The following is an 18145-nucleotide window of genomic DNA, read 5'->3' as shown; positions in this document are numbered from 1 at the left end:
TACAATGCACAACATATAAAACACATGAACAGACATTGACTTTTGTGAATACTTTCAAAACAAATATGTAAAATCCTCTCTTTGCTCCACAATTTCTCTCCGTTCTAGTAAAGTATTTATAATGTTAATGGACATTCAGTCGCTTAATTTGTCCGTAGTAACATCTTGGCTTTATTAACACATGCGCAGGACACAACAGCTTGCTTCTCCCATTCCAATTCAAACAGGAGAGTGTGGTCCAATTTAAATCAACATTTGCCATTCTGGCAAGAACAGTTACATAATCAAATATTTATCTATAATCATGCCAGCTGTGTCAAAGTGAAACGTGCAGCGACGTTTTACCCGGTATTAATGTGTGTGTGTGTGTGTGTTATATACGTATATTGGAGCTCTCAAATCTTGTTAAAAAAATTAATGACATGTCCTTGATGCATGTACATTGGCAATTTGCAACAATTTTAAACCAAAACATAACACTGTCAGTAACTTCTAAACAAAAATATGTCAAATTTTCCTTTTGTGTTTTCATCTGCTGGGCATCTTATAAGTTTACATCACTCTGAGATGAGAATGTTTTTGGAGCTAATGTTATTGGAGCTCTTTGAAGGGCTTGGGAATCATTTCCTTCAGGCCACCAGTTGAACATGCTGCGCACGATAGGTGTCGAAATCTTCTGGTAAAGTGTCTGCAGACAGAAATTCAGAATTATCTGACTATATTTTTTTCTGCATGGACACTACCTTCTCAGTCCAAATGAACAGCTGTCTTTTTGATAAAGAATAGAAAACTGACAAAGGTCAGAACACTTCATAATGTGAGACCTGAGCATAGTTCAGCAGATTTTTGCCTTATTCCAAAAGGACCAGGCACAACAGGTAATGTTAAGAAGAGCATGAGAAGATTAATGGAAGGTTAAGTGATGTGCATTTGGCTTCAAAGCTGTATATTTACAGCTTCATACATTACTTATCACTTGTCTTAAGTGTGGCACAGTGTTTTGGTGTTTGTGCGTTTCTCATAGGCTAACTTGGATAGGCCACATAATCAAGGAGTCAAAGCTCAATTTTAATTCTTTGTGTTGACAAGAAATTTTGGATGATTGTATGCGGCCATCTTTTGGAAACAATTTGGAGAATACGCTTTTCTGTTCCACCGTTACTGTACACCAGTGCAGAAAACCTGGGCGGGTTTTGGGTGCAAGAACTTGAGAGTCCTGACTTCAACACTATCACACACCTTTGGAAAAAAACTAAAATAAAACAAATGGTCTTCTGGGTTAATAGAGGAAAGAAAGCACAGTCACAAAAAGATGTTGCTCACCATTGCAGCGGTAACGCAGGTTGGCCCAGATGATGTTCTCCTGGGAGAAGCAGAAAACTCCAAGTCGACCTCCCCTCATGGTTGCGTCTATGATGACACCTGTGTCTGCAACCATCTGAGTACCCTCATAGAAGCGAACCCTGTACCCCGAAAGATCAAAGAGTGGATATTTTCTGTGTGCAAAAGTGGAATGTAGAAGTGCGAGAGACTGTTTGGTTTGACTTGTTGCAAATACTCTACCTGATGTATCCATCAGCGGGTCGGTGCTGGAGGAACCAGCGATAAGACGTCTTGTCCTTCCAGCCAACGTTGCGAGCATCTTTCCACAGCAGTTTCACCTGGTCGCTTGTGTCGCCGGTGTGCCATAGGGCATTCCTCAGGTTCTCACCAGGCCCTGTGTTGGACTTGACAGCCTTTACAAATCCACAAATGAGAGTGAGTTTGAGTCTCTGGTGTACCATCTCACGAGTCGGCAACTTGTGAATGTTTGTCCATATTGTCATCAAGTTGTCGATGGAATTTGAGAGAAGTCCTATGATAGCAGCTCAGCACTGTAGCAATATTTTCCAAACTTGCCATGTTAGATCCTAACATTGCATTGAGAAAGAGGATGGTGGCCGAAGTAATTATTATCATGATTATTAGATGGAACCAAGATGGCATATGGCCGCCTCAGTTACGTGCTCTCAAGTATTGTCTTTGTCATTTTTGTTTGTCTTTGGTGACCCTTCGCCACTTACTGACATAAGAGAAGACTTGCTAAGAATTAGGGAGTCTACTCTGGACATTTTTTCATGAACTTTGACAAATCCACAAACTTTTTTGGGAGACATTAACTGGTGCATTGTGGAGCCATAGACGACAACTCAGGAAATGTGCCATCTTGCTGGCACAAGATTGTTATGTCAGCTGCTTCCATTGATTTATCTTATAAATCTCCCTGCCCAAATAAAATCAACTCTATCCTCAAAATTGCCGTAGAGGATGTACTTCCTGCATCTGAGGAGGAACTACGGCTTACTCACTTTTCCTCCCACATTCTGAAAACATGTCCTGTTGGTTAAGTGTAGCAGGGGTCACCAACCTTTTGAAACTGAGATCTACTTCTTGCATACTGATCAATACGAAGGGCTACCAGTTTGGTAGAGATGCCAGTTTGACCTGTGACTAACTGGCGACCAGTCTGGGGTATAATCTGCCTTTTGGCCGAAGTCAGCTGAGATAGATTCCAACTCCCAGTGACCCTGAACAGGATTAGCGGTATAAAAAAAAAAAATGGATATATGAATGATTTTACAAGGTAGGAAATAGATAAATATCAGTATGCAAATCTTTATTTCTATAATTCTCGAATAAGTGTTTATATTTTCCAACCAATAACTTTTACTATAGTCATGGGCACGAGACTGCCCCTAAACGGTGGCATTTTGCTTCTAAAATTTGAGGCAGTGAAATTAAATTTACTCGCGCCTGTGTGACCAATAAAGTTGCAGATTTTTAAAAATTACTACTCTTGAATATTTTTTGTTGCTGACAAACTTCTGCTCCACACTACAACTCATTTCTCAGTAATACATGAACATTAGTGGAGTGAATATTTACTTTGCAAGTAGACTTACAGTGTGTGCACCTACATTTTCTACTTGCGCCCCCAAAATTTCAATTTAGGGGCCACTGTGCTCCAGTTTGTACCCCATGTCTTCTCTTAATGCAGTTGAATGAAAAGTCAGGCCTTCCCCTGATTACCTTCAGTTGTATGCCCGGTTCTGCAACAGCTCTGAATGGGTTGGCCTGCCAGTAGATCTGCTCCACCTGCTTCCACATGACCACGTAGAAACTGGAGCTGTCCTGGTACCCGAAAATAAATCCTGCATAGTCGTCATCTGTCACTGTGTTGACATGAAATGTCCCTTCGAAATCGACACCACTAAAAGCAGTGTAACCTGCGATGGAAAAAGTGATGATTTACCATTCACTATAGACCACCCTGACATATTGTTTATTATGTGCAATGAGGGGAGATATAGTGCACAAAATGTATTTGAATAAGAATGCCATGGAGCCCCATGATATGATTTAGCCTTTATCCCACATTAATGTCAACCAAGAAGGTTATACTGTATAAAATAAGGCTTTAAAAATACATTATTATTATTATTACTATTTACATTTTTCTACATCTGTAAGAAAAAAAATGCATGGATCTGTGACTAAATGCAGATGTGCATAAAGTGCATATCTATGAAGTCGTGATTGGTCGTTGTGAGCAGCTGTGATTTTCAGTCGACAGAAGACAAAATGGCCGCCCCAGAGATGGCTAAAAACGAGTGCATTTTGCTGCTTAACTTATATTCCACAAACGCAAAATGAATCAGAATGCCGTGTTTGAACTAGTGGGACTGCTGGGAACATATTCTTGAATAAAATATGTTTGGGTTGACTTCCGCTTTAAACACCTAAATCCATTCTTTCATTTCAATTGACGATAACATTCCACTGAAGGAGCTGCATTGTGCCTTTGTACATCTACATAAAGCAACAGGGTACCCAGAGAAGAACTGTGATACCGCATGAGGAAATCAGGAGTGGCAGAGAAATCTCTTAGAATAGTACACGATGTGTGAAATTAGCAGAACAGTGGTGAAGTGTGCTGTAGGTGTGACAGAGCAGTTAACGGTGGAGTTGGGACCAACTGTAAGCCCCTTCCTGCTTCAAGCAAAGGTTAGGTGTTTTCAAGCAAAGCTTAGGTGTTTTCGAGACAAAGTTAGAGAGAGCAGACTTTGATGGTTTAGACACATCCAAAGTAGTGAGTATATTATTGGTGGAAGGATGATGAGGATGCAGCTGTCAGGCAAGAAATCTAGAGGAAGACCTAAGAGAAGGTTGATAGATGTAAGGCGTGAAGGTAGATGGTGCTAGAGAAGGAGATGCAGTTGATAGACTTACATGGAAAAAGATGATGTGCTGTGGCGACCCCTAATGGGACCAGGCAAATATAAAAAGAAGAATCTTACCAACAGCCAACCCAGGATCACTATTCATTGTCTGGACAATCTCTCTGCCCTGCACAATAATTGAAGAAAAATAGTTAATTGAGTACATTGTTGGACTTCCAGCACCCAATTATACAGAACAGATTGAAATGAAACAATGGTGTCATATTTTGGTAGAATTTACTTCATTCTTAGCGGGACAAATGTAAAGCCTCAGAACTGTGCTTATACAGGAAACTGCACAGTAAAAGTGCTTAAACGCCTCTGAAGCTCATTTTATGAGAATTTTTTTCAAGTTATCTTAACTCTTATATGTAATTTCTTTAATGCATCCTACAAAATTGTGAACAGTATGAAATGAAATGCAATTGACCTGATCCAGCACCACCCAATTGGGGTCAATCTGCGCGTCACCCTCTGGATCTAAGACCACAGTCTGATACTCCCTGAAGTCAGTGAGCGTGACCTCGGCGTTTTCAGGACAAACGTCGATGGTGTCAATGATGGTGTCGTTGTCGAAATCCCTTTCACACACATTACCTATGCCATTGCCTGGAAGGATGTGAAAGGAAACAGATGTGAATGTGAATGATTTATTCAACTGCAGCAATCCCTACCGTCAGAGTCCTCCTGCAGGGGGTTTGGGATTAAACGGCAATTATCAGGACCCGGAGGCAGCAGGTCCGGAATGCCATCGTCATCGTCGTCATCATCACACTCGTCTCCTTTACCGTCTTTGTCGGTATCTAGCTGGGAGCTGTTGATGACGGCTGGGCAGTTGTCTCGAGAGTCTTGGTGTCCGTCACCGTCACTGGGGGAGATGGTCTTTGATTGGCACGTGCAGGATGTTGGTCACGTTAAGTGTCATTTGAGCTCACTTTACCTGTCTTTGTTAGTGTCGCAAGGGTCTCCGATGAGGTCGTTGTCCGCATCCAGCTGGGAAACAGGAGGTGGTTTTAGGTTTACAGCAGAAACTGCTGTTTAGGATAGCTAGCCATGCGCTAATGCAGAGGTGCTCAAGTCCGGTACTCGAGAGCCCCTTTCCAGCCGGTTTAGACGTCTCCCTCCTCCAACACACCTGATTCAAATGATCAGGATTGTTATCAGGTTTCTGCAAAGGTTGCTGATGAGCTGATCATTTGAATCAGGTGTGTTAGAGGAGGGAGACATCTAAAACAGGCTGGATAGGGGTTCTCGGCGATCAGACTTGGGCGCCCCTGTTATAATGGTTTTCCACCAGGCTGTTTAAATTTCCTGCATGAAAAGTACTAGTGGTATCAGAACTAGGTATCTGTGAGTACTCAAAAGTGAATACAAAAGTGGTCAAGTCAAAAGTCAAGTCAAGAGTGAATAAAAAAGGGGGTTTTGACATCCCTAGTTTTTGCAGTATTCTTACCGTAATCCCCTTGCATTTGGGAAAAGAGAGCTCCAGTCGCTGAGGCGCTTTATCACTGAGTGTCTCGCACAGACACTTGCTCAGACTTGCTGACAAGCCAACCTCTTAAAGGCACATGCATGAATCTAACACCGAAACTACATTTGATCACTGTCTTCTGTACATTTGAAGCCTTTTTGTGTTCAAAACATTTACAGTGTTTTTCATATTGAAAATAAAGCAAAAATGTGAAGCTTTTTTTCCACCACGGTATAGCCATCCGATCTGGTGCTCTACTGCCTAAAATGCCCTGATGCCAAGACATCTGAATGATTAGACATGAATGTACACCAGCTTAACAGACAGATGAGTTGTAATGCTGCCAAAGAGCCATCTGACCTGGTCTGGGTTGGGAACGTAGGGACAGCTATCACAGGCGTCTCCAACTTTGTCTCCATCACGATCTATCTGGTCAGCATTGGGAGCTCTTTTGCAGTTATCCAGGTAATTTGGGATTCCTGACAAAAATGCAGCCAACAGTCATCTACAGTGTTATTCCATATTCTTTAAAGATGTCACATTAAGTTCGCAACCGTGAGTCTAGAAAGTTCAACATGAAGCATACTAACCGTCCCCGTCGATATCTTCATCACATTCATCACCAAATTTGTCCACATCGGTGTCCTTTTGGTCATTGTTTTTGACAGCGCGGCAGTTGTCGCAAGCATCGCCGAAGTCATCTTCGTCGATGTTCCTTTGATCCACGTTGGGCACCAGCACGCAGTTGTCCTGTAGGCAAGCACTTATGAATTTTCAGGATCTTGACTTGTGGGCAAAGAGCCATATTTCGTAATTTACTAGGATCATGTACTGTAATAAAACTACAATATTATTTCTCCCACCCCATCCAGCCAAGAAAAATTATGTTAGTAGTATATATATATATATTTATATATATATATATATATATATATATATATATATATATATATATATATATATATATATATATATATATATATATATATATATATATATATAAGAAGATAAGAACCTGTGTGTTGGGGATCCCATCTCCATCTGCATCGTCATCACAGGCATCTCCAATTCCATCACGATCAGCATCCTCTTGACCAGAGTTGGGCACCGTGAGACAATTGTCCTGCAAAGCAAACAAATAGGTGAGGAAAAAGACCAGGAAAATTAAAAGATGTATTATTTGTGTGTGTGTTTGAATTCATTGGCTCTCCATGTTTTTAGAACGTCTGCTTTAAAATACTTGAGGTTCGGCACCCGGTGCTGCATCTATTTGCAGATTTTTTTCCAGTATATTTTTCGATATTTTGAAATATGTTTTTTTTTCATTTGTTGGCTTTTTGTGGGGCGTGGCCGAAGCCAATCCCCGTTTTCCATGGAAAACACATATTGGAGGTTTATCAACATTTTTTGGGAGGATTTGTGGGTTTTAAAACAAAAGCTTTTTTCCCCCAGTTATACACAGATTTCACGGGCTGACCTGGCCCCTAGCCCCGCGAATAGCGGGGTTCTCCTGCACATCACATTGAGTACATGTCAGCATATCTATGTATAAAGGAGTTGTGAATCCAACGCCTGCGCCCCAGGGCCCATGTCATTAATTTCCGAGTGCCTGCGACTCACCTTGGCACAGTTCCTCTCAGCACAGTCCAACCTCTCGTCTGGGAAACCATCAATGTCGATGTCAGGTCCGCACAGGAAACCATTGCCAGCCCATCCAACACCACACTGTAAGCATGTCAAACATGTTCTGGACCACACTATTTTCACTGGCTCAGCATTACTGGCGATTGAAACTGAAACTCAAGCTCTTCCATTTCCAATATACTTACTGGTGGCAAGTTCACAACTTTAAGTCAAGACATGCCAAAACAAGTTATGTTTCAACCTTTTTGCCTTGACACAATCGCAGAGGTATTCATTTAGCAGTATTTGCGCTTTACAGTGGTGAAAACAAAACTGAATCATACTGAGAGAGTCTTAAAAAGGTATTTACATAGAGTAGTTATGGTCGCAGACAAAGTGTATCTTAATTGGCATCCTCAAATTGTGATACTTTTGTGCAAATGCACCAAAATCTGGTGCCAAAACTTAATAAATTAATGTGTCAACTGTGAAGCAAAAAATCTGCCAGATACACTGTTGTTACTTCAATCAAAATTGAAGAAAGAGACACCCTTTTTTGCCCATGTTGAGCTCTCTCAGCCCATTTACAACAGTAGGAGGTTATGTTTTTTGGTTGTGTTTGTTTGCTACCAGCCAAAATCTACCAAATCTATTTCCATGAGACCTTGTGTGTGATAGGGTCACAGATCAACAGGGGGCAAAAGTACTTACTCTACTTAAAGCGGAAGTCAACCCAAACATGTTTTTTTTCAAGAATATGTTCTACGCAGACCCCATTAGTCTAAACAAGGCATTCTGATCAATATTGCTTTTGTGGAATGACATCACAGTTGCTCAGGGCTCAGGTAACGACCAATCATGGCTCGTGCTGCTTAACTCATATTGCACAAATGCAATATTAATCAAACTAGCAGGCCTGCATAGAACATATTCTTGAAAAAAAATATGTTTGAGTTGTCTTCTGCTTTAAATAGAAGTACTAATACTGTACTTGTGTGAAGAAAACAAGACTGGTAAAAGCAGAAGTACTGATTCAACTTTTGTCTTTAAAGTGGAAGTCAACCCAAACATTTTTTTTCAAGAATGTGTTCCCATCAAGCCCACTAGTTGAAACACGGCATTCTGATTAATTTTTCGTTTGTGGAAAAAGTGTTAATCCACTCATTTTTAGCCATCTCAAGGGGCGGCCATTTTGTCTTCTGTCGACTGAAAATGACATCACAACTGCTCACAACGACCAATCACGGCTCAGATTCAGAAAACAGGTCAGCCGTGATTGGTCGTTGTGAGCAGTTATGACGTCATTTTCAGTCGACAGAAATGACAAAATGGCCGCCACCAGAGATGGCTAAAAACGAGTGCATTTTGCTGCTTAACTTATATTCCACAAATGCAAAATTTATCAGAATGCCTGGTTTCAACTAGTGGGCCTGCTGGGATCATATTCTTGAAAAAAATATGTTTGGGTTGACTTCCGCTTTAAGTAAAAGTACAAGTTGAAATGTCGTGTACTTCAAATGCAGACTTTTTGATACAGCTCTTGTGTTGCATCACATTGACCTAAGTGTACCTAATGGAGTGTTAAGTGCGGCCATCTGCTGAGTGCAAATATGACTCACAGTGTTGTATCAAAAGAAGAAGAAAATGGAATTTACTCACTTGACATTCAATCTTGCCATCTCGATGGATGATGCACTCTGCGCTGGCGTGACAAGGGTTCGGCTGGCCATTCCCGCACGCTCTCTCAGGCCTACAACCCTGTCGTTGGTCACCCACATAGCCCCTATGACAGGGGCCACACCTGAAGGAGCCCTGACAGATGAAGCATCCCATCAGCCATTCGTATGAATCCCATTAGTTTGTCGATTCTTATAAACTAATAGTGGCAAACAATGCATTTGCTATCTGGGCCTTCAGTGGGTAGGTATGTGATTGGATCCACCTCTTAATGCCACCACTCTCAAGATACATTGGGACTTACATTTTCAACAAATAATACGTTCATCTTGATGACAACGTTAAGGCGTACAGTATGTATTAGGCATCACCGCATCAGTGACTACATGCTATTTACTTCAAACCAACAGCACTCGATACAAGTGCAGAAAGGATATTTTTCATTTGGACCAAGGATTTACGGAATCAATTCTTACTGGAGTATTCATACAGATGGAATTCTCCACACAGCCGCCATTTGTGTGGATGTCACACTCATCGATGTCCTTGCACACCTTATTAAGACAAACAACCACAATGAATAACATTGCATTTCAGAAGATTTTACATTTATTCAAAACTCAAAACAACCACAAACTCTTAGGGATACATTTTCTTTTGCTATCATTATTACATTTAATGCTATTTCTCATAAAGTAATATAATTATCCAGGTGTATTTCAACAAACTTGCATATCGTAGAAAACTTGATTATTTCAGTAGTTCAGTTTAAAAGGTGAAACTCATTGAATCATACACAGAGAAATATTTCATGATTTTATATTTTTATAATTATGATTATCTTACCTTACAGATAATAAAAAACACAAATTTTCCATCTCAAGAGGTCCAAATATTAGGTTACAAACAATCAAAGTGATTTTTAAACCAGAAATTCGATAGGAATTCCCTTTCTGATAAATATTATGCCATGTGATTAATGAAGCTGTATCCATTCATCCATTTTCTCTACTGCTTAGTCTCATTAGACTCCCGGGTGAGCTGGAGCATATGAATTTGGGCGAGGGGTGGGGTACACCTAAGGACAATCTAGAGCAGGAATGGGCAACTGGTGGAAAAACTGGGAAAAATCCAAAATATGCAAAAATATTGAAAAAAAAAAATTTTTAAAAATAGACAAATGTGCAAATCCGTGGGTGCTGAACGGCAAATTTACAGGGGTCAATTGTAGTTTTAATTTGTAATATCACCAGTCACCAGTAGATGTCAAAAATGTCTTAATTGCGATTAGACTGTGTCTTACATGAGTACGCCTAATATTTTCATGCGGATTTGAATTAAAATGCAGGACAAAAATAGTACCTCAATAATGGTAAAATTATGAGTGAGTTGATTTTTGTGAAAAAATGTACATGAGTTCCTGCACTTAATGTTAGGTCCTTGTTTTGTACCATCCTTGAATGGTCATTTTCATGCTAGCGAGCCCTTTGCACTGGGCACCGGGGCATGACAAAAGTCCCATTCAACTACTTGTAAGTCAATGTTTTATCAAAAGAGTTGTGAAATATTTTTATTAAGGACGAATTCTTGCCCAGTGCTGCTTTAAAATAGCATTTGTTATACATCTGGTTAGGAAGTGCGTGGTCCAATGTGGCCCCCCCAGTAGCGCTGATGAAAAATGGTACCCGCCTCCACCATTTAAGTTGCCTATCCCTGATCTAGAGCCTTCAATGAACATAACATGCATGTTTCTGGAATGTGGAAGGAATCCTGAGTACACACAGAAGACCCACGCATGCACCAGGAGAGCATGCAAACTCCACTCTGTGAGTCCAATGTGCAAACCACTAGGTCCCCATGCTGTGTTGTATAACACACTATATGGACTACTGAAATTAATGACTTTTTTTTTTTTTTACAATATTCTAACTGATGTTAATAACTAGTAGATCCCAGACTAAGTTTAGGCCTTACTCATACAGACTCAAGTTGTTAGAAAATCCTTTCATTTCAGTGTAAAACACTGTAAATGTTTGCCAACAAATCATCACCAAACCACAAGCTGATGAAGACTTTATGGTGTCATGTTGTTTACCTGCTTGTTGGCAGTGGCGTAAGCGATGCCGACGCCGTGTATCTGAGGTCCAATGTATCCCGAGGGACACAAACCACAGCGGAACCCTGGGGAAGTGTTGATGCACCGCACACCCATGTGGCACGGTATCACAGAACACTGCAGACGCCAGTTATACAGTACTTGTACACATTTCAGGACAACAGAAAAGATCCACAAATGCTGTATGTGGACAGCTTAAACATTTGATTGCTAGTACACTACACACACTCAAAAATGCTGAGTTGTTTTCCTCACCCAGCTGTGGACTTTGAGCAGTTATGGTTACTTTTGAAGATTGGATTTGGGCAGGCTGAAGAGCTGAAGTTGGTCACTATTTTGGACAGTTTTGTCATGTACTAATGTCCCTTTCTGGTGATGGCTGGATGGCTCAAAAGATAACACCGCTGAATTTAGACACATGAATTGTCAATCTGGGTGCCGAGGCAAGGCCCTTTGGACCATTTGTGATTCCAAGCCTCAGTTAAAAAATGGGTGGCTTCTTTCAGGTAGGCCATCTGTTATGAAACTGTGCCAAATATTATGTGAGTAACTAACTGTGGCGACCCCTGACCAGGGAATGTTCTTCTTCTTCGAAAAAGGTTAGTAATAAAATCATTCACCAAAGGTATACTGATAACCCGGTAACCCATCTCTTGGTAGATTTAACTTATGAGTAAGGGTAGTTTTTTCCCCTTGTCATGTCAAAATCCTGACCCATCATGTTGGGTCAACCGAATGCATTGGGAACCCGGCATTCACAGTAAATTGGGGGTTGGGATTGTTGCGGGGGATTTACTTGACCTTAGGCCTGTCAACACCACGGAGAAAAAAAAAATCTCACAGACACATGGAAACATCTTGGACGAAGTCTTACTAGAAGTATGGAAGTTGTTATACCTGCAAATTGGAAACAACTCTGTATTTTAAATTTCACTTCACCTAAGTGTAATGGCCAGCTGTATGTGGACAAAGGTATTGGTGTACTTTTGTCCGTGTAGTGTACCATGTGCAAACTACTTCAACAAGTCTGGTGTTATCGGGAGTCAAGCCAGGGTCAGGATATATTGTATTGTTGTATGTTTACATTCTCAAGCCTGCATACCTCATCCACGTCAGCGCAGTAGGTGCCATTACCCTCCATGCCTTCTGGACAGGGGCCACAACTTGGACCACGAGGCGTCTCCATACACCTTACGCCAGGGTAGCAGGGGTTGGGCACACAGGAAGGACGAAGCATCCCCCTTCCCATCCCTGAGGTGTCATAGGGCCATGTGACTCATTTTGATTTTATCCCAATAGCCCATTCGCAAAATAAAAACACTCCACACAAAATGTTTGAGAAGTTTGGGGTGAAATTTCAGGATGAATCTAAAACGCACTGTAACGTTTACAGGTGACTGATTTCAAGGTGTAAAAAATGTCATTTCTTTTTTAGGGATAAAAAGTTGTAATCCAAGATATACTTGGAATATTAAGATTTAAAGGGGAAATCAACCCAAACATATTTTTTTTTCAAGAATATGTTCCCAGCAGGCAGGCCCACTAGTTGGAACCCGGCATTGTGATAAATATTGTGTTTGTGCAATATGAGTTAAGCAGCAAAATGTACCCGTTTTTTAGTCATCTCAGGGGTGGCCATTTTGTTACCGCTGTCGACTGAAAATGACATCACAACTACCCAGGCCTCAGGGAAAGACCAATCAAAGCTGGCCTGTTTTCTAAAGCTGAGCCGTGATTGGTCATGGAAACAAGTGTATTAACTCTTATTCCACAAACGCAATATTTATCAGAATGCCTTGTTTCAACTAGTGGGCTTGCACAGAACATATTCTTGAAAAAAATATGTTTGGGTCGATTTCCCCATTAAGTCAAAGTTTAACATGGGAAGAAAGTCATGTTCAAACAGATTTATTTAGAAAATATAACTTCATTCTTGTAATATTGCACTTTTTTTCTGGAAATACCGACTTCATTCTCTAAAGAAAATGAGGACTATATTCTAAAAAAATAGGAGTTTTGTTCTCCAGAAACAACTTTATTTATGCTGGGATGCCAGATGTATGCAATGGTATGTCACAATTTTATCAGGGATTTTGGATGGTTAATTGTCTTTGCTTTAATATAATGTATAGGTATGCACTATTTTAAATAATAATAATTTACCTCAAATTATTTCGCACCCCGCAAGCTATGATCCAGGTGTGTCTGTGGACCTCAGTTTGAGAACCACCGGTGTAGTGTATTCAGTATACTAATAATGGTGACTCACCACAGGCTTCGCACTCCATCACTGTGTTCTTGAGGAAAACCATCTCTTTAATCTGTAAAATACAAATAGTTTGTTTTTACTATTGCGGTGGGGTTGGTGTGTGCAACTTGTTTCATCAGTGCAATCCAATTCAAAGTTTTCCAACCAACCACACTGTCGACTATCGACTGTCGATCTTTTTTTTTTTCTCTTTTTTAAAGCGGAAGTCAATACAAACATATTTTTTTCAAGATTATGTTTTATGCAAGCCTACTAGTTGAACCAAGGCATTCTGATAAATATTGCGTTTGTGGAAAAAGAGTTAATCCACCCGTTTTTAGCCATCTCTGTGGGCGGCCATTTTGTCACTTCTGTCGACTGAAAATGACATCACAACTTCTCAGGGCTCAGGTAATGACCAATCACGGCTGACCTGTTTTCTCAAACTGAGCCGTGATTGTTCGTTACCTGAGCCCTGAGTAGTTGTCATGTCATTTTTTAGTCGACAGAAATAACAAAATGGCCGCCCCCTGAGATGGCTAAAAACGAGTGGATTTTTGCTGCTTAACTCATATTCCACAAGCGCAATATTAATCAGAATGCCGTGTTTCAACTAGTGGGCCTGCTGGGAACATATTCTTGAAAAAATTTTGTCTGGGTTGATTTCCGCTTTAACAGACGAAAACATTGCTGGGTGTTTTCTACCATCTGTGTCAATACAAATGCTTCATTTTCATTAAGTCATTAGAGTCTGATGTCAAGTTTAAAAAGTTGTATTTAAAAATCACAGTACTTATACTAATCAGGTGTGAGGGTGAATTACCATTTGTTTCAGAAGCTCTTTTATCTCCAACAGGGCAAGGTTTGACATTTTAATCTGATTTATAATTTCACCATCTAAAATTGAAAGAACAGCAACAATTATTAATTATTATCTGTTGGATGTATGTACTATAAAACAATTTTGTGTGCGTGTGCATGTGTGTGTGTGTGTGTGGGCGTGTGCGGGGGTGTGTGTGTGTGTGTGTGTGTGTGTGTGTGTGTTTGTGTGTGAGGAGCACATGTATTTCCAAGCAGGAGTCTTAATAGTTGACATTCCAGAGGCACCACAGGTCTTACTTGAATCCACCACCTACGCATTGACTACATTTTAAAGAGCAGACAGAAATGCCGCGATGGCAGCTGCATGATTGATTCAGCAGATACAGACGTGATGCAAGGTTTTTCTGAAGGTTTTAATCCTGCAAGGAGCAGATGATTCACTGGCCATCCAGATGTTGCTGCTACATTAAACTGAAACTAAAAAGTGAATCATCTATCCAATTCGAACAGCAAATAGGTGCCGTTTTTTTTCTACATTTTTGTGTACCTGTAGCACAATATCTTTGGTAGTGTCCTCTGTCTGAAAGCTAACATGTTGGCTTGCAGTGTTTACAGAGTGTAGCTATCAAGTTGTATTTCTGTCTGTTTGCAAAACAAGCTCTTCTGGAGCTGGTTTTTTTTTTTTTAGACCCAGTGCTGACTAGCAACATTGCCTTGTTCCCTCCACAGAATGTGTGACCCAATAAATTCAGATTAATGACTTTCATGTGATGCACGAGCAATGTGGATGACAGTTGGACTCTTGCTTCCCAAATTTTTTTTGTTTTTACAGAAAAACAATCTTTTGGTCTGACAACAAAATCTGCAGGCATGTGGAAGACATGAAGCTCATCTCCCAGTACAATTTGTTACAGCTGTCAGTACAGACTACTGACCCAAAGACCCCAACATCCCCTCTGCTCTGACCACCTAATCTGTTCCCATAGTAGAAGTGTGAATGGCAGTTCTTGTTAGCAGCAACTCTATTTAGTAAATCAATACAACTTCAGGGACTCTATATATCGGCTGTATACATTGTCAGAAACAAGGGTACTGTTGGGGTCCAGTTATGTTCTCCAAGGTGCACTTTGTAATGTACCCTAGAGTTCACAAATGAACCCTTGGGTATGAATAAGTACTACTACACACTCTCATATAACAAATTTATCTAATTCATATTACTTCACTTGACAAGATGTTTACTTGGAAAAGCAAACTGAATTGTTTAAACCATGCAAACTCATCTTCATCAATTAAGCTACGGTAAGTGGTTGAAAATATAAAGAAGTGAAAAGCAGGTTCCAATTTCCTAAAACTATATGAATTACAATCAGACATAATAAATCAAGATAACACATTTGAAAGTTAAAATATAAATTGTTTTTTTATCTATCTTCCATTTCAACTTTTTTAAAGATTGCCTTTAATGGCATCTACAAACATTGCTTTAATGTTGTACAAATAATACAGTAAACAGCTTTAAAACTATAATAACAGTTTATAGACCACAAGAACCAATATGCTTACAAGTGCACTTCACTATTCCAAAATATGAGTAATAATACTCAAAAATATTTCAAAAGGATGTTTTAAAAGTACCCAAAAAACGTTTTCCTCTCCTCATAACACTGTGCTTAATTAAAAAAAAATCTCCTTCAACAATTGTAAGCAGAGGGGGAGAATGTTTCCCCTCTTTTTGTACAGTTTAACGGCGGTTTTTTCACCTTTACAACGACCATTACCGCCACCTTCTGACCCGGGTGTGGAATAGATCAGGCTTGAATGAGAGTGTTTGCTACACAGCAAAAAGTTGAGTGTTAAAATGATTCCCACAGAGTCAATTTCAACACTTTTTCAGGGTTTATATAGCTCCACACTCTACAGAGATTATAGGAGTAGAGTGGTAACACTGCTGAGATATATTTAACAACCGTGTTAGTGTTAGTTTCACACAAGTGTTGAAAATATTTCAATTGATTATATTTCAGGTTTTTTTGAATTGCATGAGCTCCCATTACACAAATTAGATTGAGGTTAATTGATTATCCTCATTTCACCCTAAGTGTGAAACCACTACATGACAGGGACAGGTACATGGAGAGAATTATCTCTCAGTTTTGTGGCAGAAACTCATCTGACACACTGCCACATTCAGTCACAGTGCCCCATTGCTAAAAAAAGAAAACACTACAACCCTGATGTAAGAGTGAACTTAACACGTCTTTGGTTGTTTAACAATTAAACATGAACATAACATTATTAATAAAAAAGAACAGCTACATTTAACTGTAACACTTTGCATGCCCAGAAGTCTTTGCGGCAGAGCAGTTTTAATCGAGTGGGCAAATCTTATAATTAACTCTATGCAGTGTTGGTTAACTAAATCAATCAACTCTGTCAAATAACTTCAACACCAACTTCCATTTAAACCAGACAGTGTTAAAAATACACTTTTGGGATTGAAATAAACTCTGAAACATTTGACCCCAATATTTTAACACTCCAATTTTTGCTGTGTACTTATTGTTGCAAGTGACCTTATCTATAAAAGAAGTAATCTTTACTCTGAACAATAAGTACTTTGCATTTTTAAGCATGCAAGTGATTGTTACTTAGTAAATACGAGTCTTAAAGAGGAAATTGACCCAAACATAAAATATATGTTCAGGGGGCGGCCATTTTGTCACTTCAGTCGACTGGAAATGACATCACAACTACCAGGGCTCAGGTAAGGACCAATCACGGCTCAGCTTTACAAAGCAGGCGAGCTGTGATTGGTCATTTCCTGAGCCCTGGGTAGTTGTGATGTCATTTTCAGTCGACAGAAATGACAAAATGGCCGCCCCCTGAGATGGCATATTTTCGATAACCTAGTGAAGTTAACTCATGTTTGCAAGTCAGGGCACAGTAATTATGAGTGTTCTCTGAAAACACATATCCTTTTTCAAAATGTGTTGTTCAATTTGTCATTACAACAAAAATTTCAGGAAAATGTTACATTAAATGTCAAAATGTCAGGGGTTGAACCACTGTGACACATCATGTAGAACTTCATTTCAGCAAGCAGCGGCATTTATGTCCTTATTCAAATGAGACATAACAAAAGGCTAATTGAGTCTCCACAGCTTTTTTTTTTCCAGTGTGATCATACGGTCATAATTTGACATTAAAGTTAAGGTACTTAGTTTGACACTTGTTAATAATATACAGTACTTTGACTCTGTTGCCTGGACAGTTAAGAAATGTTTGACTCCAGAACTGACTCCCACCCCCAATTTTTCTAAATCCAATACGACTGTATTCAACTGTCATCAGTGTGATTTTCCCTTCTGAATGCCAATCCAATTATTTTTTGTTCACAGTTACAATGGTGCCCAAAGCCAAAACAACCACTACTTGTAAATCTAAAGTGTGCTCTCACCTCTCTGTCCTGCAGCTTGTCCTATGCAGAGCACACAGGTCAGCACCAGAAAATAAAACATAATGCAGTGTGTGTATCGCTCTTGTCTGCCTTCTTCAACCCTTCTGCAAACCTGCTTCATAGTGAGACTCACTATCTCCTCCCCCTGCTTTGGCTTTTATACATCGTACCCCTCCATCATAAAAAAAAAAAAAGAAATACATCAACAACAAAAAACCATCAATAACACAACCTCTACTTCCCAGACCTTCATCCCCAATTGCAGTGCTCAGCCCCCTCTGCAGGAATTCCAAGAAATGATCATGCGCAGGTTCTCATGAATGGTGTTTCCGCGTTACAGACATCGCATTAATGTGAAAATTTTAAGGGTTTCAAAAATTGGAGATAAGTGTTTTTCACAGAACAGCGACGATATGTAAGTTAAAGTTTTAATATATCGTTTCATGTTTTTCATTTTCTTGAATTTTTC

The 18145-nt window shown here is 39.8% G+C and overlaps 1 protein-coding gene across 2 annotated transcripts; it reads right to left on the bottom strand.

Moving 5' to 3' along the window:
- On the bottom strand, positions 1-17892 carry comp (cartilage oligomeric matrix protein). Of its 2 annotated transcripts, XM_086046600.1 has the most exons (19): positions 17677-17892; positions 14218-14291; positions 13416-13467; positions 12249-12397; positions 11126-11263; positions 9507-9584; positions 9013-9165; positions 7351-7455; positions 6746-6853; positions 6321-6480; positions 6091-6209; positions 5200-5252; positions 4934-5127; positions 4690-4868; positions 4338-4386; positions 3070-3266; positions 1564-1736; positions 1324-1463; positions 1-688 (listed from the first exon to the last, which is right to left on the bottom strand). In XM_086046600.1, the coding sequence occupies exons 1-19, from the start codon at positions 17795-17797 to the stop codon at positions 630-632; spliced, it is 2301 nt and encodes a 766-aa protein (XP_085902726.1). In that variant the 5' UTR covers positions 17798-17892; the 3' UTR covers positions 1-629. The 2 variants fall into 2 exon arrangements, with proteins under 2 accessions (XP_085902726.1, XP_085902728.1); XM_086046602.1 differs by lacking the exon at positions 14218-14291 and having other exon boundaries at positions 17677-17792.
- Between the last annotated feature and the right edge of the window lie 253 nt (positions 17893-18145).

Source organism: Filicampus tigris, chromosome 12, assembly GCF_054856515.1.
Source record: "Filicampus tigris isolate MCC_2025a chromosome 12, RoL_Ftig_1.0, whole genome shotgun sequence".
NCBI lineage: Eukaryota > Metazoa > Chordata > Actinopteri > Syngnathiformes > Syngnathidae > Filicampus > Filicampus tigris.
This window is presented reverse-complemented; position numbering and strand designations above follow the sequence as displayed.